A 19,939-nucleotide genomic window follows, 5' to 3' on the forward strand; every position below is an offset into this window, starting at 1 on the left:
CAAAGTTAAGAATTAAGATGAAAGAAAAGAGACGAGCACGAAATTAACGCTTCTCCTTAATTGGCATTTTCTCTACATATGTATCGATGCACAGCCAACGGCTATCTCTTGCCCACTACTTTCACCATAAATACACATCCATACAAGGGACCCATAACACACACCAAATTAACAAGTTAGCTCTAAGTTAAAGTTTGTGGGTCGGAGAGAGATAGATGGTGTTAGTCAAAATGTTTGATGTTTACTTTATGATTGTGATGTTGATGGGTTTGGGGTTTACTATAGAGTTATCAAATGGGCACAAGTTCTATGTTGGTGAGACAGATGGTTGGGTCCTTTCTCCTTCCGAGGATTATATTGAGTGGTCTCACAGACACCGGTTTCAAGTCAACGACACTCTTTGTAAGTCTCTCTCCTCTATTCGATCTATGTGTACACAATGTCTCAAAATATGATTGTTGCTTTCGCAAGTTTTTAAGTACGTGAAGGGAGAAGATTCAGTGCTGCAAGTGAGTGAACAAGAGTACAACACATGCAACACGACTGACCCCTTGGCTTCCCTCTCAGACGGTGACTCTCTTTTCCAACTTAGACGCTCAGGCCCATTCTTTTTCATCAGCGGCGACATCGGAAACTGTCTCAAAGGTCAGAAGCTAGCCTTAACGGTCATGTCCACGGACCACCACAGACACACTCCTCGTCATCCCTCTCCTTCCCCGTCACCCTCAACCTCTCTGGTCCATCAGGCTTTGTCGTCGCCGGCACCTTCTCCGGGAGTGGATCCGTCTTCAGGAGCTCCTGCTCCGGCTTCAGGTCCTGCTGCGGCAGCTCACAATTCGGCCGGTTCCGTTGGTCCGGGGGTGGTTTCTCTAGGCTTGATTCTCGTGATTATGATAAGTTCCATGGTTTAGAATTTGTCAGGGTATTACTTTCGCCAGAGTCGAGTTTTCATATTAATGTGCCTTTTATTATGTTTATTGTAAGCTTTTCTATTTATCCCGTCTCGTATTTGTCCTTGTTTTTGTGTTTAATCATCATGATCATGCTAATAATGCCATTCATCATGCAAAAGTTCTTCATATTCTATCAAATCTTAATTTTCTGTATGTTAAAAACGAATTAATTCTTAGTGAACGATTAAGATATTTTATACACAAGAACGTAACTAAAATCAATCAACTACTATAAAATAACTGAGGCATTCAACAAAATATAGAGTTATAGAGGTTAGAACCGGGTAAACTAAGGATCACTTAGCTCCGGGCTGGATTTGCATCGACGCTGGAAACGAAATGATATGATTTGATTTGAACCGGGGGAATTTAAAAGCCGCAAGATAATTAATTCAGTGCGTTACGTTGAAGAAAAATTATGTACCACCATGTAAACGACGTGGTCGTAATATAGTACATGTGGACAGGGGCAACATCCCATGCATAGGCCATAGTTTCGCTTTGGAAGGAATTCTTAATTTCAGATTCCTAATGCTCTGCCGAACGAAAAAAGGTGATACTTGCACGTCTACTCAATTATATTACGCTACATAGAATTAACAGATTAATTTCTTTCATAAGCTTTTGTGTAGAACTCCAAAAGAGTCACGGATAACATGATTAAATTTAGAAAACATTAATCCAAACAGAGAAGCGCGTACTAAAGAATAAGATGATGACTATTGAACTTCAGTACATAACTCTCTGGCCTACTAGTCAATACTGGTTTTCATGTGATTTATTCACGTTTTGTTCATTTGCCAAATAAAAAAGGGTTAAGTGTTTTCTTGCAAAACCGTGTTGACTTCAAACAAAAATCACATGAGGAAATCGTCTCCTACTCCACTTTTTTAACCCCTTCGAATATACAAACATTAAAATATTTAATTTATCAAAAAAAAGTTGCCCTGTTTGAAGTCAAAAAAAAGTTGCACACACGACAAAAATCATCGATTAGACCGTTTTCACTCAAAATCTCTCAAGTGAAACTCATTTCACTTTATTTCCCCCCCTAACTTTGTCTATATATATAATTAAACGACCGCTACAGCGGCCGGACGGCCCATTCCAGCACCAAGAAGACCATAATACAACATAGATACCCTCTGCTTTGCCTCAGGAAACCTATCCTCCTCCATCTCCGAAACCGGCGACACAGATTTTCTCTCGCACGTTCCGAGCCATTTGGCTTGCATGTACTTGTGTTTTCTCCAAGGACCCAAGTGCATCTTCTTGTCTTTCATACATTTCTTCGCCGCCATGCACAATATCTTTATCAATGACTTTAACCTCTCCGTTTTCCCGACGTACACTTCCGGTAACATTCCGATGAGTCTCTTGTACTCTTCGCTACCTCTCGCCATCTCGAACTCCGCCCTAAAACATAGCTCGATCACCACCCGGATCTCGCCTTTCTTAGATTTGTCCACGATCTCCAAAAATTCATGCTCACCTAATTAATGTTTTAGAAAAAATAAACGTCATGGTTAGTCCAAAGTATTTTTAATTAATGACAACTTACTTCAAGGCGGAAGATGTTCAACATATTTATTTTTTTAGGATATCTAGATAATTCCGTTGACGTGGTTTATATATTAATGGTGTGATAAAGATGGGCGAAAGTTTCAAAAAAAACAAATCCAAATTCGAACAAAATCTTTTAAAACAGTTTTTAATCTAAAAAATCACATAGTATCTTCTTCTAAATTAGGAAAACAGAATACTAGGAATTAAAAGATTCGAGTAAAAATAGGTTACCAGCAGGGATCTCATGAGAGCTTCTCCACTTGGATTTGGAAATGACGCAATCATAGCCGGCGTCTTGGAGACGGCGAGATACTTCGCTGCGCAAACAGCTACGGCAACCGTCGGTCACCGGTCTCGGACAGACACATACCAAACCCTTTGATCTAACTAGTTTCAACGCTTCCTTGGTTGCTTGTCTGATCTTTGTCTCAATTGAACTTGTCCTATACAGTGTCGCCTACACATTTCAGATTTGGTCCAAAAAAACATAATTAATTAATGAGACCCCACAAAAAAAGAACCTTTAATCAAAGAAAGAGTTTATATATTACTAATAATATTAAAAAAGTTACCTGGAGAAGTTGTTCTTGTTCTTGCCAAAATTTCACGTTCTCTTCAGAGTTACAATCGGTGGCGTCGTTATCAGCTTCTAATTCGTCGCCGGCTGCAAAGTTATAATCCTCCGGTGACTGGTTACCTTCGTCGAGGAAACCAAATAAAACATCGTCGGAGCTAGCCATGCCGTCGAGAAATTTCATGATATCATCAGAATTTTGCCTATCCATTTCTTTTCTTGAAAGGAGAGAAAGAGAGAGATGAGATATGTTTCTTGTTTTCTTTTAATTCTTGTTGTTGGGATGAAGAAAAATAGGAATAAAGAAGAAGGGTATATATATAGTCAGAGTCAGAGTCAGAGTCAGAGAGAGAGGCTAAAGTATATGACTCGGATAAGTTGGGATTAGGGACCCGCCTTGGAGGTGGGAGAGAAAACAGATACAAGGCGCCGCGAACAAATTGATTGCTTTGATGCTCTGTTTTTGAGTTTGGACAAAGATGACGTGTGAGTATATGATTGGGAACTGAGTCGGATCTGATGGCTAAAAAAGACAGCTATTTCTTATGTCAGCATAGCCAATCACGACAACTTCGGACCACAGATTCGGATATACTCTATTCGAATATAATTGTTACACTAAATTTTTTGTTTTTCTGCTAAATTAGATTAGATTACTACACACACTATTATCCATTTATAACAATTAGATTTGTTTATATCTACCTAAAAAAAACAACTAGATTTATCTGTAAGCTATTTTCTTAATTTCTTAATTTGAAATAAGATTATCTAAAAAACTAGATAAAACGCGTGTGGAGTTAGATTAACGAAATAATTAGAGCCGGCTTTGCATAACGAAATTTGTGTTTTAGGCCACTAAATACTTACGTTTTAATTCTCATTTGGTCTAGTGGTACGGTTTGCTTTTAAAATAGTAAGAAAACAACTTTTTCCATTGTCATTATCATAATAAGGCAAGTATTTTGGAGCTTTAATTTTCATTTTTCATGTGTTTACAACTACAACATGAATAGCTCAAGGACGGCATACATCTATAAGAAATACGTTAGTCAATTTTTTTTTCTTTTTGCAACGGTTACACGGTGTTTTTGTTTTTTGTCAAAGCAAAATAAGTTTTTTTTTTGACAATCGCAAAATAAGTTTATGTTCCTTGACATAAACGTTATTTTGGTGTGGATTAAATTGTAACTAATAACGTCCACGGTATTTGAAACTTTCTCCGTAAAACTAGTGCAGAATGCATCCCAATTTATCTGAATTATTTCACGCGACTCAAAAAAAGAAGAAGAAAAGTGTAATAATTAATTTGTATATAAAGGAAAAAGTGTAATAATTAATAATCATGAAAAGCAGTTTGCGCAAGTCGCTAAAATCGTCATGATCTGGGAGAATAGGACCCACGTGCCAATAATCAGACAGGGACAAAGACATCTTACGTGGAAGATAGCCATACACGTGTTTTTCTTGTCCTAAACGCACTTATCCCCAACTAGTACTACTTACATGGGTTGATCTCCTTTGTCCTTCATGCCACCAAACTTCATATTAGTCGGGTAATTAGCTCAAAGTTAGAAGTTACATTACTGTAATCTAAAATTGCATTTTCTGAAATTACAAATCACGTATATCTATGCAATTGTATCAATTTCATAGTGTCGGTATTAAGATTTTATTTTTTCTTTATCGGTTACTTTTTGTATGGTATAATAAATACTTAAGTTTGGTATGAACTACTATGAATGATTGGCAAATGCGGCAACAGGAATAGATCACATTTTCGATATTCAAGATGTTTATCAAACCATATATATGTATATATTGGCACATGCATGGTTTAATTTTTAAAAATATCACTTTCCAGTTTTAAATAGATGTTCTTTCTTGATCGCTCACATGAAATGTTGAACGGATCATATCTTAAAAGAGTTGAAATACAAAATAAAAAAAAAGTAGTAAAAATAAATGATGGTTTTGTAGAATATTCCGCATTTTTTTCCAAGAGGGATTTTGTGAGGCCGGGAATATTCTGGAGCAAGGGTCACATGGTGGCAGCAATGTGGACCAGATCCTTGAGATGAGGTGAACACTAAACAGTTTATTCTTTGTTGTTAGTACCCTGACGGAAAGAAATTGTAAAATGTGCAAACTACGCAATCATCAATCATGCATGCATTTATTGACATTGTTGTTGTTTAGTAGATAGGTTCGTACAACTTTCTGAATATTCCCGAATAGTGATTAGGTCATTCTTAGGAGTCATGAAACTTCTTATACTGGTGGTTATACACTTTTTGGTTTACAAAAATAAAATAAAAAATTATAGGCTTGAAACTTCTGATCATGGTTATATATATTTTCAAAAACAGAAAATAAAATTAGGCATTAAGATACTGGGTTATAATTTAAGAAATCGGCCTTTGACAATTTTAAAGACGACGCCCGTAATACCATCACCCCAAAATTGTCCACAGTCGTACATAATATTTTGTAGTTTGTTAGTATGTAATGTATAGATCAAATATTATTCTTGTATATATTAATATATATATAGTTCTTGTAATTAAATGGTAACCACACATATCCATCATATTTTGAGATAGAAATAAGGTAAAATTCATTATTGAAAAAAAAGAAGAAGGTAGTCTTAAATACCTCTTAGGCCAGCTGTATAAATAGAATGGGATCAGAAATTGATACACAAAAAAAAAAAAAAACAAGAGTGAACTCTCTTACCAATTCTCCCGATCTAGTAATACTAATAACTAATGTTGAAAGAATGTCGTCATTTGTTATCAAGTGGGTTATTTCGCCCATTGGTGGATTCTTCTTTGTAGCTATTTAGTTATCTTGAATTATTTATGTTTTACTATAAGTCTATAACCAATTCATAAAAAATCCATGGATATCGTACTCATTTTTTTTCTCAAGATTGTATGTGTGTGCGTATCTGAATCGTAGCTGGCTACACATATTTTTAATATACAACATGCATGAACAAGATTACACGAAATTCGCTTATACTATTTAAGTCGTTTTTCATACGTTAATTAAAAAATAGTAGAACCGAGGCAGACTGCATATTTTTGTAGTGATATATAATTTATATGAGAGTCAAATAAATTTGTGTGGTTAATTAAATTGACTCAACGCTGTGAAAAGCTGTCACGTATAAGTTTGTGGGAAAAGATATGTTATGATTATGTTCTTGTATATATATATATATATCAGTTACATCTTAAATTAGTTCATTTTGGACTCGTTGAATAAACATTCTGAGATCTTATGCTAATCTTTCACGTTAGTAAGACATATATAATATACACGATACATGATTGTGATGTCAAAGGATCCCTATATATATCTATATATACTACAGAATTCTGTTATTAAAATATAGCAACCTGTTTTCAAAAAGTTGTTTACAGATTATTTTTTTTTCTTTGCGACGCCTTGGTTTTGCTCTGTTTCTATCGTTCTCAACCGCAGTTGTTTACATATTATATAAATAGTTATTTTGCACAGAAAACAAAATATTACTAAAATTTATATGAAAAAATGTTTAACAGAAATTTAATTTCAAGTGGAGTTATATATATTATAGATGATTGTATAACTTATACAGAATTATCTGCAAGGGTTAGGACATACTACTAGATTTTTTATTTTCATTTTTTTTTGTGTCAAAAACTAGATAATACTAGATTAAAAAACAGAAAGGTTGAATGAGAATGTATATTGGAGATGTGTCTTCTAGAAGACGGGACTCATTCGACAAGTTCCATTTGTGTGTGTAATAATATATACATGCTTTCCAGTATAATAATATATTTTGAACACTTTTAATTTCGCTTATATTTTTATAACCTTTTACATTACAGTATATGTTTTCAAATCTGTTACTAGGTGCTAAGTGCTAACTGTTGAGTCATATTCAACTTACTCCAATGGTGACTGAATTGTATATGGATAGTACGTTATGGGTGTATCATACACCGTGTATGGTAACTTTGTAATAATCTTAATACAAACAAACACACGAATGTCAACAATCTAAACTCCCCAATCTAGTTTTGTTTTGTCTATAAATATGCAATGTATGAATCTGAATTCGATTGTAATATATACAGTAACAACATTGGTATACTTTTTTTTTTGGATCAAACAACAACATTGGTATACAAACTACTAAGCTATAGTATAAGTTATGGTCATTTGAAACGTCTCTCTTGCAACAGTTTTTGTGTGGATACATACACTAGTTTGACAATTTTGAAAATAGTTGAGATCTAATTGAGGAGAAATTCCTCAAAATTCTAGAGAGACAAAAAAAAAAAAACTGAGCCAAGACAAACCTTTTGAGGAGGTGCTGAGAGAATACAAAAGAACTATCTAGACTGTTTTTTCTTTTTTTTTTTGTCAAACAATTGCCTTCATTCATTTAGTATGCAAACCAGTGCCAGTACAGAGAAGGAAGCAAATTGCTAAAGGTTGAGATAGAACAGTAAACAGGGCAATCCCCAATGCCAAAGAAAATAAAAGAGTTCAACGATTTTGGATCCAAGAGAACTGTGAGACCAGAAGCTTGGGAGCTTAAGGGCACATGTGAGATCATGGAAACTCGAGAGGCAATCCTCGAGAGCTTCAAAGGATGGATTAGTGGTCATGGTCATTAGACACTTTGACGTTGAGCAAAGATTCAGTGTGTTGGTGTTTACCGGGATGAAAGGTGTCCGCAGTAACAGCACAGCAAAGAATCGGGTGACTATGTTGTTGTAGTCAGATAGGAGTTGCTTTAACAACCAAAGCATAGGGTTTGGATCATCCTGAGGAAAGATATGAGATATAGCTTGAATCCATGTGAATGAGGTGGTTGGGAGACAATGTTTGACGCCATCAGATGACCAGCTTGATTGGTAGCCGTTAATGAACATAAGGCATTCAAGAAACAACAAACCAATCTTGCTAGAAACACTCAAAGAGCAAAGACCATATACGCGATTTAAGGACCAAATTCAATCCCCTAGAATCAACTAAAGCCAGGTTCCGATCACAATGCATGAACAGCCAGAGCAACAATGTTATTATACCTTTCTCCAATGGAGTCTTCGGCCACTGAGTAGAGGGTAAACAGACATAGCTTGACACTGGTACGACATGGATAGTGATACAGAAGACCTCGACTTATTAATTTTCCCATCTCGAGCAGAGCATAATAATTTGGGTCGTTTTTGGGCTAATGGGCCTATCTTGGAACCTAAGTCCACAAGGGAAAACCCTAGGTTCCCCAGAGAGAAACACCACGGGAGTTGGTTCTGTCGGCCGCCCGAGTTTAGCGGAGATAGCTGCAGTGCAGGGGTGTTCTCCTGTGAGTGAGAGTTCAGCGGGTTAACATGTTGGCCGCAGCAGGGGTCGTCATTGATATCTAAGTCCACTGGGGAGAATCCTAGATTTTGGACCGATTGCAAAGATGAGCAGAGACTGAGGCAGTTGCCCGGAAGAAACAGAGAAGGAAGCATCTCCGGTGAGTGACAGAGCGGTGGAAACAACTGGTTCCTTCGGTTTAGATTGACGATGAGATCTAGGTCCATTGGGAAAAATCCTAGACTCACGATGGATTGCCGTAGAGAGGGATGAATCAATTGGTTTCCCGAGAATTGCGAAGAGAGACTCTTTGGTGAGCGGTAGCACGGCGGGGGCAAGCGATGGTCAAGGCTTGGATCGGGGGTAATTTTTATTAGGGTTTGATAAAGTTTTAAAAATGGGAAAATTGAAGAAAAACCTTGAAATAAAGCAAATAAAGGAGGCCAGAGAAGAACTGAGCAGGTGAAGGGCCGATTGGATCCCGACGCCGGCGAGCAAAAGCTTCACCGGCGTCGGAAGGAGAGGTTTGGGGGATGTTCTCGATAGTTGTGTCTGGGAGAGAAAAACGTTTTTTTTTTACAAATTCGTCCCAATTAAAAACTATCTAGACTGTAAAGACTTTTTTTTTTTTTTGAACAAATATAGACTATAAAGGCTAATCGATATTTTTGTTTAGCTCATCTAGAATTAATTTAGAAGTTCACAATATTTACTACTATCGTACTATATATTATTATTTTTGTCACAAATCACAATCATCAATTACATTATTAGAGGGATTCTTTTGGCTAGGAGTGAAACCGAAGAGCCAAAAGAAAGTAAGGTTAACTTATGTGTTCGAAATTGAATAATTTATGAACGTTGATTTATCAAAGCTTTTTTGAGAAGGATCTTTTCTGATCTCGAATCACTTGAAAGTTACGGTCCGTTGTAACTTACATTATGAGTTAAGAACACCTGGCAAAAGATACTACAATTTCTTGTATCGATTGTGATTTTGACAAGAAAATTGAAATGGTAAATGCTAAAAAAACTTTTCTCAATGTTCTCAATTGTATATGAACCATGGTTAGGTCTATCACCAATTTTTTAGAATTATGTCAATGTTATATACGGTAACTTTTCTTACACGGCTATTTTTATGTTTTCCTCTAACAATTGGCTATGAGATTATGTGTATTATCTTTATCAAAAAAAAGATTATATGTACGTATTACATAAATATATGAACATATATGCGACTAAGTCATTGGTTCTCTATACATATTGTATGTCTTGGAAGCTTTGAGGATAGCAAAGGAAATTTGTAAACAAACACCAAATTTCGCCTTAATAATAACAAAGTATACTACGTAGTAGACTAGTAGTCACAAACTTAGAGCTCCTTGTTCTTCAGTACGTAGATTAGTGTTCATTGTCCATAAATTTACACATTCTATATCACAAGTTCAGAGAACTTTGCCACACTGTATCAACATGTTATAGACACTCAACTCAAGTATTGTTTCTTCTTACTTTAACAAACTAAAGACCTTTTGAGTCTTGAGATGTCGAAACTAGATCATATTTGTGGGGATTGAAAAAATACCATAAATTTTGGCATTGTTTCATTGTTTGTAAAATACAATCACCATATGTTTTTGTTTTAAAGATATAAGATACAAATTGCTAACCATCATTAACTTTATTTGAAGGGAAAAATGTTTATCTTCATTGGTCTCCCAAATTCTTGGTAGTGATATTTTTAAATATATTTTGATAGTTTTTAAACATTGGTCCAAAAAAATGGTATAAATTATATTTTGTAGCTTTAAGAGATTTAATCAAGGAAGAGTGGGATAAGAAGGAATCAAAGTTGGAATATATATTTTCTTTTCTTACAAATTAGTTTGTTTCCCAGCATTTAGACTGATGGGATATTCCCATCTTTGAGAACCTAAAACATTATATCCAAAATATCTGTTTTTTTTTTTTTCTCTTTGTTTGTAAAGAACTAATAATCAAATCAAAGTCCACAATCATTCTAAACAAAAACAACTTAAGTGTTGATATAGTTCCATTTCTTAATGATCTATAAAGTGTTGTTTATATCAATAAATTATGCCAATTTGCATCAGCACACATATTTTTTATTATACTTTTTCAATGTAATATTTATATGAACCTCACTATCAAACAATTAGGAATTGGAATATTGTGTAAAAGTAAAAGAACCAAATCTTATATAAATATAACTTCTATCTATATCAATATAATAAGACAATAATTTGTCTGAGGTCGTACAAAATTTATATTTAAATGTGAATTCCCGTTTAACAAAGAAAACATAGACGGCTGAAAAGGGCCAATTAAGCCGAAGGCAAATGTGAGGTTAATTACTTAATTAAGAATAAGTATTATCATACAATTACTGAATAATTTGCTTTTGTGATACCAAAACCATGTGTTGTGAAAGCAGTTTAGCATAATTAGCGAATAGCATATAAAAAAATCAGTTCTAGTTAAGGACATTTAAAATTTTTCAATCCATATGTTCTAAAACTTGAGAGCGTTCTCTAACACCACCGTGATAGCATCCGTGATACCATAATCTTATGTAATTTGTCAATTAATTAAGCTATAACTGTTTTATACACCATCCGTGATACCATAATCTTATGTAATTTGTTAATTAATTAAGCTATAACTGTTTTATACGATTTTTAGAACGGGTAGTTACTCTAGCTGGAATTATTGCTGTCTTTAGAAACAAAAATTGATAAATGTAAGCTTTTAAAATTTATAGTTGGCATTATTAAACATAATGAACTCATCAAGAAGCTAGTAAACTTTAGAACTCATATTTTACGATAATGGATGATGTAAGCAGGAAATAAATAAAAATTATCTTTGCATTATCTGCTTCGTATTTTCCCGACGACTACTTCATTGTTAAAAAAATAGCAATTAGGATATGGGTCGTGATCTAAAATCCCATCAAACAAAATAAAAATCTCAAACTAAACCGAGTACCTGCATGCATGATAAATCTCTTCAACCTAACCTTAGTTAAATGTTGTTTAGAGAAGGACAAGAGACTATTTAAACTTTTGGAATGCTTTGTCAAGAAAGTGGGAACATGATTTGCGATATTTTTGTGCAATACCAGATCATAACGTTTATATTATATTTGCAACTTGAGATGATACTATGAGATAGTTAATCATAAGAAGACAAAAACATGCCTTCCAAACTCTCAATGGTGTTTTAAGTTAAATCTTGAAATACTATCATTCGTTTAGAGTAAAAATGTTAGCCGCAATCCAATTCGTTTAGAATAAAGTTACAATTATATATATACTTGATTATAACATATCTATATAACTAGATTATCATCTCACAGTACACTTGATTCCATGTATTAAATTAAACTCCCTTTTTCACACAACTACTATCATTTTTTAGGGTTTATTTAATTACGATTTATACATACAACTAGCTTTATGTATCACTCTATACATACACATTCAAATGAGTTACAATGATTTTTAATTAAATTTAGCCCAAGTCTTAAATTCATCGGATGGAGTCATGGAGATTAGTAATCTCAGATTACACTATTAAACCCAAACTAAACTTGGTTTGCAAACAACCTCGGCCGGTAACATCACTACCAAACCTGAATCAACTTTATTATATATAAAAAAGAAACCTGAATCAACTGTCTAGAGATTGGTCCAAAGAGTGCCGCAAGAGCCAAAGATATTGAAAGGCAAGTTGAAAAAAAAAAAAAAGTTAAAAAGACAAAAATGTGCACCAGCCGGGAATCGAACCCGGGTCTGTACCGTGGCAGGGTACTATTCTACCACTAGACCACTGGTGCTTCGTTGAACAATCAGAAATAAGAAATCACAATACTTCACAACAAAATATAAAATACGCAGCCCCAGAAAAATAAGCAATTTTAATAAGCGTAACTGGGCCACTTGAGGCCCAATAAAAGCCCCAAATCAACACAACGTCGTTTCATCAGCGTTGTAAATTTGCCCCAGTCTCTCTTTCTCCCAGCAGCTTCGTCTCTTTTCGATTAGCCTCACCACACAACAACAAGAGAAACCTGAAATTTCCCAATCGGAGAGATTGAGAAAAAAAATGTCGTCGTTTTTGAAAGCGTTCATCGATCCAAAGAAGAACTTCCTCGCTCGTATGCATATGAAAGCCATATCTACTCGTCTCCGCAGATACGGTTAGATCTCCCTCTCTCTTTCGATCGATAACCCTAATTTCTGAATCTGAATTTGTTGTTTTTCAAATGAGGAGGCTAGTTCAGGATTGAATCTAAATCTGCTTTTGATTGTCTTTTGTTATTATGGTATGGAATGATTTTAGGTCTTAGGTACGATGATCTGTACGATCAGTATTACAGCATGGACATCAAAGAGGCTATGAACAGATTGCCCAGGGAAGTCGTCGATGCTCGTAATCAGCGTCTCAAGCGTGCCATGGACCTCTCCATGAAGCACGAGTACCTCCCCAAGGATCTTCAGGTATTGTTATTCTTCATTGTCTCTTTTTTTTTTTTTTTTGGTTTCTCTGATGTTGTTAGAGGATTGGATTTGAATGTTAGGTAACTCAGGAAATTGAGCTTAAATATTGATTCAATGTTAGGCTACAAGCGTCGCATTGAGTTTTGGATTCAGTTTTGTCTTCTGATAGTGTTTGGAGAGTTCATGTTGAAAGTTTTTTTGAACCTTGATCATCCTGAATATATTACTTTGGAGCTTAGATGTTTGTAAACTAGTTTATGCATATTCTATGCTTCACTCTCGCGTTACTGTGTTTGTTTACTCTGCTTTTGATACTTGCTAGAGTTTATTTGAATTTTGGGATTGATAGAAAGGTTGTTTCCTTGTTACATTTTTTTTACTTTCTTAATGTGGTGTTTTGCATTTATACTATTGTATTACTGTATGGTTTAAGACAGTGGCTTTGGTTTACAATGTATTAAGCTACAAAAAAGGGTATCTGTAAGGCATTCTTTTTGATTTTCTTTTTCTAACTTTCTTATTTGATGCTTCTTACATCACATACAGGCGATGCAGACCCCATTCCGTGGTTATCTTCAGGATATGCTGGCCCTTGTAAGTCTCTTTTTGATGAAATTATCTCTAAATCATTATCTGCCTCTGGGGTAGGAGTAATCAAACAGCAATTTAGTGTCGTTTGAGCATCTTCTATTCCTCCTTAAACTATGACTTGACATGCATGCTCGTTTGACATCAATATGTTGCAGACCGCTGGAAACAATGATTAAAACTTTAAGATGCATAACTTTTCTGTAAGGATAGACCATCGTCTTTATTATCATCACTGACTTCTTGTTGTGCTTTGCAGGTTGAGAGGGAAAGTAAGGAACGAGAGGCCTTGGGAGCTCTACCACTATACCAGCGCACACTCCCATAAGCATTCTTTTTTCCTCTTCTTCTTGTGGTCAACGCTGCTTCTCTGCATAAATCGCGAAATGGATTACATTTATCATTTGGTACTCAGTTTTCGAACAAAGCTTGAAAAAGCATAAATCCGTGATAGTTCTCCTAAATGGATATGTTGTTAAGTTACATTTTCCGCGTTTGGTGGCTTGAATAAAATCGACAACGCAACTCAAGTCTGTTTCAATGATTATTATTTTTGTGGTTTGCTTTAATGTTCTATTCTTCCGTTTTGTTATGTGTCATGATTCCATACTCTTGATCATCTGGTTAAACCATGTTGCCCTATACACTTTTGCATTGACAATTACATGTGAGAAATTAATGGGAGAGTTATGGTTTTATTAGGCACCGTTAAAGCTAGTCGTTGAACGGTCCAAGTCTATGGTATGAGTGTGTTGTCTACTTGTCTAATGATGCACTAGAAAGTGATATATTTCGTAGAATTTGGTATATAGCAGTCTGATTGTCAGGTTAGTTATACACAAAACAAATAGTTATCACTTCTCATATGTTGTTTTCATAGTATAATAAAAGGGTTGATTGGTTGGTCAAATTATGGATTAATGAATATAAATGTTATGCAATGAAATCTGCAAAATTCAATCTACAAGTTCCTTAGAACACCGTTGGTTTTAGATGATCCCCATTCACAAAAGTCAACAGTTTTCATTGACACATATTCTAATTCAAACATCTGTAGACTTTGTTATACAGATTATTACAAGATCGGTCTGGGGCCTACGAACATATTCGAACAAAATGTTCTTACGTTGAGTTCACACATTATCGACGAGTACATGCAAATTTTGCTTGCGAGGACCGGCGAGTGTAAGAAAAGAGAGAGAGATCCAGCTGAGTTTGGACATATCGGGAAATGAAACTTAAGATTTCAAAAACAATCTTATTAGTATATATTATCGACAGGATGTAAATCATTCATATGATAGAGAGACCCATGTTATGTATATAGTTCATAAAAAATATACAGAAAAGAACATATGCATGTGAGTGCGTAGACTGGGACATAAGTGTTTAATAGATTCAGGCGCAGATCTCTTCTTTAGTTACCCATCTCCCTCTCTGTCTCCTCTCTCCTTTTCTTTTAGATCACTTCGTTTAGCCACAAATGTTAGATGAGCCTCGATTTTATCCCCTAAAAATAATTTTTTCTCCATGAGGTTATTTTTGTTCGAATTCTAAGCTAATGTGAGGGCTTTAATACAGGCAGCATATGATATTATGAATATTGTGGCATCCAAACGTATGATTGATCATGATGTTTAGTGACTGAGCACTATATATATATATATATAGAGTTGGATCAATTGCGTTGTATTTATCACATTAGGTGCATCGAATTCTGTGGATCTCGAAATAAGTTTGGGATTTTTACTTATCCAATACTTTGAAACCAAGAATATGTGTTGTAAGACAGAACATTCGACTGGATCATGAATGGTCCATGGGAAGTGAAAATTAAAGTTGTACACAACACAAGGTGGATACGTATTACTGACAGTGACAGGTGTGATTTATGAAAATGGGTCAGTTACGATATTGGTTTTAGAGATTGGTTCCTTTCATAGTTTGGATTTTTAATTTTTTTTTGGCTCTTCCATTAATTAATTAATTTGTTTAAACTTGGATGTTTCTTTTTAGACACAAACAAATAATTTACTTCGCTGTGTACTTACCTGAGGGTCGACCATTAAAAGTCGGTTGCATGTGATTCATTGACTCAGCCTGACTTGTCTTTTGTTAATTTGATTGAGATCAATATTCGTAAATCAAAATTAGCTTGTAAATTTTAAATGTTATTTGGTTTCAAATTTAATGAAATGATCAGCATTTCGTAATTTTTTCCACTTTGATGATTTTTAATTATTAGTGACACTGGTGAATCCACACCTATTTTTAGATTGGAAATAGGATATACAAATAATTCGAGTATCTAAATTAAAGATACAGTATAGACAAAAATACAATATATTTTAATTTTTATCAAACAACTAGATTTTAACTCGCGGTACATCGCAGGTATATAATTTTTATTATAATTTATATTTATGTTGTATCTATTTGTTAAATATTGGATGTTTTGTAAATAGAGGAATAACTAAATTTTCTAGTTGTTGTGCAGATAAATATTTATATTATTTTTTTAACCTGCAATACACTTCATCTTCATGACCATTTGTTTGTTATATTTAGTTTGTTTTGTTTAGTGTTTGAAGTTCTATTTTGATTTTTAATTATTGTAACAAAAAATAAGGGATCTAAATACATAATAAGTAATTTATATGCTGTGATTAAGTCACATTTTTCCTAATGATTTAATTATTTTATACAATTTTAGTTAAATCAACTTGATTTTATACGTTAAATATTCTAATATTAGTAGTGTTGACAAATAATAAAATGAGGATTTACCCCGTGTTATCACAGATTAATAATAGTTTATTAATTCCAACATATCCTCTTTATAACTCATATACTATATAACCACATTATATAGTATTTTAAACTTAATAAAAAATTTAAATATTACGAATATTTAAAATTTTTATTAAGTTTATATATCTTAATTATAATATTTAAATAAATGTCAATGAGAGTTTTTCTTACATTAAGAATCAAAGCTCACAGGTTTTGAAAAATAAAATGGGAATCAAATTATTTTTTTATTTGTTTGCAAAGTATTCAAATATATAATATCTTCAAAACATAACAGAATGTGTAGTTAAATATATCATAGTTTATTTTTCCATATTGATTACTATCATTTTTTAATTAGAATGGAATTTAAAATATTTAGGAAACAAAATTTGAAATAATGTTATTTTTAGAAATTTTTAGAGATTAATATTATAAATAATTTTTTAAATAAATAAAACTAAAAGGACATAACATAAAATGTACTTAAAAAATGTTAATATAGATTTACGTATTTTTGCGTTTTGAACGACGGTTCCATTAAAAATATAGCCAATAAATGATACAACCACAATCATCACGATCACGTAAGGTAACCTATCTAGGACTATTAGACAACACTCTCGTCGATGAAACATAGACATTTTTTCTTACGTCAGAAGAAACGCAGATGCATATTACTTATAGACATCTTCAAATTCTACATTAGAGAAAGATTCAGCGTGAGACATGCACATTTAAGTGTCTTCCACGAGGGTAGTCCAGTTTTCAGTAATTTCAAATTCTTGAAAATATGAATCCTTTTGACGGCTGTATTGTCCTTTTCTTTGATGTCTTCTCCGTTATTTTGCTACATTCTAACAATATCTTTATTCATTCTTTTCTATCAATATCTTCTCTACTCTCTCCTGAATTAACTATTTACAACTTCTTAATCAAATAAAATGATTTTATATGCAGGTGCATTGATTCTGAACTAAAAGATGTGACATTGTACTTATAACAATTGGCTCAAACCTCAAAATCTAGATAGGTTACTTAAACAAATTATAGTACTATTACTAAAAAAAAAAATACTTGATGTTTTAAACACATGTAAAGATAATCTAAAACGGCGATGATGTTGATATGACATTGCCGTTGCCCGTTTAGCTAGCTAGCATCATAAGTCAAAACTGTGATTTCATGTGTTGCATTAGATAGCGTTGCTAGAAATTTGAATTCTACTAAGCTAAACATTAGTTTTGCAAATCAAGAAGACGATATACAGTATAGTCAAATGTCGTTTAGTAAAAGTTGGTCCACTTTCCCATGCATGCATGTCTAGATCTTTTTATAGTAATTTCTCATGTAGTATCTATTATCATTTGATAATGAATCCACGACAGTAACATCAATCCAAAGTTACATGGCTATGTGGCCCCGGTTTTATGGCCGAAACTCAAAATTTTAGGTTTAACCACCAACGCAGAGATTAATACATCCACCTTAAATTTTAGACTACTTAACTCATAAATACACACACATTTGTATTTACAATTCTTCTTATTCCTCTTATATTTTAGACAATATTTTCGGTTTAGATATACTAGTAGTGGTGAGTGGAGAGTGGTGACATGCGAGAAATGATTACTAGACATCAACTCCAATCGATCGTAAATTTTAGACATGGATTTTGCTTAATGGAACATGCGAGCAACAATTTTATCCCAGAAAATAAACCATATTACAAACAAATGCATGTTATAGTTTATAATATGATGCAACAGTGCATGTGTATGTATTTATAAACACGCACGCAATATGTTTTTAGTACAATAAATTTGTGCAATAAAAGCACCGCTAAGAGAGTCGGTGGCCTTTCTTGCAGCGATCCATTAATTCTGACGCTGCAGAGACAAAATCCGATTATTCTTCAATTTTCTTTTAATATCGTATTTATATATGTTTGTGGATCAGATTTTGCAATTGACGACGAGCGAAGGATAAATCCTTTTCAGAATATGTTTGACTACGAATTAGTTCCCCATTTTTTTGGTACAACTTCCTCATAATCTTGTAATTTAATAAAGATAACACAGGGCCGGCGCTGATCCAGTGCAAGAGGTGCTTTTGCACCATGTCTCCTGAATTTTTAATTTTTTTCTTCAAGGTTTTAGGTCCTATATTTTAGATATTTTGTAATTTAGGATCATTAAGTTTGAAATTTTGCAACTATAACCTTAGTTTTGGGGAAAAAAATAAAAATTGGGTACCAGGTCCCAAAAAAAGTTGAGCCGGCCCTGAGATAACATATACCTTCGAAGGTATATGTAAATGATATATACATGCATTTAGCCCACATTATGCTACAAGTCCGGCCAAAGATTATGATAAGTATATATTACAACGAAAAAGTCGATTTTTATTATCTTTTAGTAATATAGTGATGGTTGCATAGTGGTATGTTCCAAAAATCCAATATGCTTAGATATTTGCGAACTGTGATTATGTTGATCATGTTCATCATATGGTTTTGTTTAGTTTGGCTCAAGAATATCGATGATTATTGACCCGACAAATGTGCAGACTAAATCTAAGAAAGCACATGATAAAAAAAAATAAAGGTTGGAAAAAGACTACTTAAAATTTAGATCGGAGAGCTAGGGCCATTATTTGTTTAAATTATTTAAGTAAAAATTTAGAAAAGAGTCCGCATAGTGTACACTTTACACTTGAGATTTTTGGCGCTCATGTGATGCGTTTAACGACACTAATACAGTTAAATTTCAACTGCGGGATTAACGCTAAAGTTACCGACCAAACCCATGAAAAAACCTTGAGCCATATACCTTGCTATGGATTTGGCACACAGATCAAGCTATTGAAACAACTGCTTCGTTGATTCGGAGTTGTGTTTTAAATAATAATCTATTATTCGTTGTGTGTATGCGCTATGATAACTCAGAACATAAGCAACTTTATCTTGTGTGGCGATGCGAGAACCAATGTGAAAAGGCATGTGAGAGACCACATTGTCCCACAGCTTTTGTCCTCTTTATCCCCGCAATTATATTACCATTACTCACATAATTATCATTTTCTAAATCGCAATTAGATCTGTAATACCCTCATAGTTGTTCCTCTTTAATCTTTTTTTTGGGTTATGTAACAAAAATAAAGAGTCATTTACAACTATATGATGGAATCACGATTTTTTAGATTACCGATTGTTTGTACTGGGGATTGCACAAAACTAAATAAATATCGATTTTTGGGGAAGAGTGAAGTTTGTTCTTTTATTAACGATAAAGATGTGAGGTCGTCACTAAAACGAGTCAAGATCGTGCTCGTCAGTTCACAGGAGAACTGACAAGTGAGTCACGATGAGCTCGGAAGCTAACGGGAATTATACAGAAAATAACAAAGTGTTTAGACGCAAAGTATTGCTCTCGGAGTATTGTACGTCAGTCTGATCATGATTCCCAACGGGTACTGTTTCTTTATATAGTGGACTGTTGACTGAGAGTTTTCTAGGGTTTCCATCGTGAATTTCCGAGATTACCCTTTACGGATTATTAATGACTTTCAACCAATTT

General features: G+C 33.8%; 3 protein-coding genes and 1 non-coding gene across 4 annotated transcripts; 2 read left to right on the plus strand and 2 right to left on the minus strand.

Moving 5' to 3' along the window:
* Window positions 1-118: 118 nt before the first annotated feature.
* Window positions 119-1,071, plus strand: LOC104730024 (early nodulin-like protein 4). The gene is made up of 2 exons (XM_010449076.3): window positions 119-402; window positions 472-1,071. Exons 1-2 carry the CDS (start codon window positions 216-218, stop codon window positions 909-911), a joined length of 627 nt encoding a protein of 208 aa, XP_010447378.1. The 5' UTR covers window positions 119-215; the 3' UTR covers window positions 912-1,071.
* A 744-nt stretch (window positions 1,072-1,815) lies between these two features.
* LOC104730025 (uncharacterized) lies at window positions 1,816-3,738 on the minus strand. The gene is made up of 3 exons (XM_010449079.2): window positions 3,092-3,738; window positions 2,751-2,976; window positions 1,816-2,445 (listed from the first exon to the last, which is right to left on the minus strand). The coding sequence occupies exons 1-3, from the start codon at window positions 3,302-3,304 to the stop codon at window positions 2,027-2,029; spliced, it is 858 nt and encodes a 285-aa protein (XP_010447381.1). The 5' UTR covers window positions 3,305-3,738; the 3' UTR covers window positions 1,816-2,026.
* Window positions 3,739-12,248: 8,510 nt separating this feature from the next.
* On the minus strand, window positions 12,249-12,319 carry TRNAG-GCC (transfer RNA glycine (anticodon GCC)). The gene has a single exon. It is a non-coding gene; the product is annotated as a tRNA-Gly (tRNA).
* Window positions 12,320-12,405: 86 nt separating this feature from the next.
* Window positions 12,406-14,140, plus strand: LOC104730026 (cytochrome b-c1 complex subunit 7-1, mitochondrial). The gene is made up of 4 exons (XM_010449080.3): window positions 12,406-12,682; window positions 12,826-12,983; window positions 13,530-13,577; window positions 13,831-14,140. The coding sequence occupies exons 1-4, from the start codon at window positions 12,589-12,591 to the stop codon at window positions 13,897-13,899; spliced, it is 369 nt and encodes a 122-aa protein (XP_010447382.2). The 5' UTR covers window positions 12,406-12,588; the 3' UTR covers window positions 13,900-14,140.
* Window positions 14,141-19,939: the final 5,799 nt, after the last annotated feature.

Source organism: Camelina sativa, chromosome 12 (genome assembly GCF_030686135.1).
Source record: "Camelina sativa cultivar CO46 ecotype springtype chromosome 12, ASM3068613v1".
Taxonomy (NCBI): Eukaryota; Viridiplantae; Streptophyta; class Magnoliopsida; order Brassicales; family Brassicaceae; genus Camelina; species Camelina sativa.

Bases quoted from the DNA above. Each gene is read 5' to 3' on its own strand.
- LOC104730024 (XM_010449076.3), top strand. From the start codon at position 216: ATGGTGTTAGTCAAAATGTTTGATGTTTACTTTATGATTGTGATGTTG. The intron at 403-471 runs GTAAGTCTCTCT...TGCTTTCGCAAG, and splicing joins TCAAGTCAACGACACTCTTT to TTTTTAAGTACGTGAAGGGA.
- LOC104730025 (XM_010449079.2), bottom strand. From the start codon at position 3,304: ATGGATAGGCAAAATTCTGATGATATCATGAAATTTCTCGACGGCATG. The intron at 2,977-3,091 runs GTAACTTTTTTA...TGAAATGTGTAG, and splicing joins AACAAGAACAACTTCTCCAG to GCGACACTGTATAGGACAAG. The intron at 2,446-2,750 runs GTAACCTATTTT...AACATTAATTAG, and splicing joins CTCTCATGAGATCCCTGCTG to GTGAGCATGAATTTTTGGAG.
- LOC104730026 (XM_010449080.3), top strand. From the start codon at position 12,589: ATGTCGTCGTTTTTGAAAGCGTTCATCGATCCAAAGAAGAACTTCCTC. The intron at 12,683-12,825 runs GTTAGATCTCCC...GAATGATTTTAG, and splicing joins TACTCGTCTCCGCAGATACG to GTCTTAGGTACGATGATCTG. The intron at 13,578-13,830 runs GTAAGTCTCTTT...TGTGCTTTGCAG, and splicing joins TTCAGGATATGCTGGCCCTT to GTTGAGAGGGAAAGTAAGGA.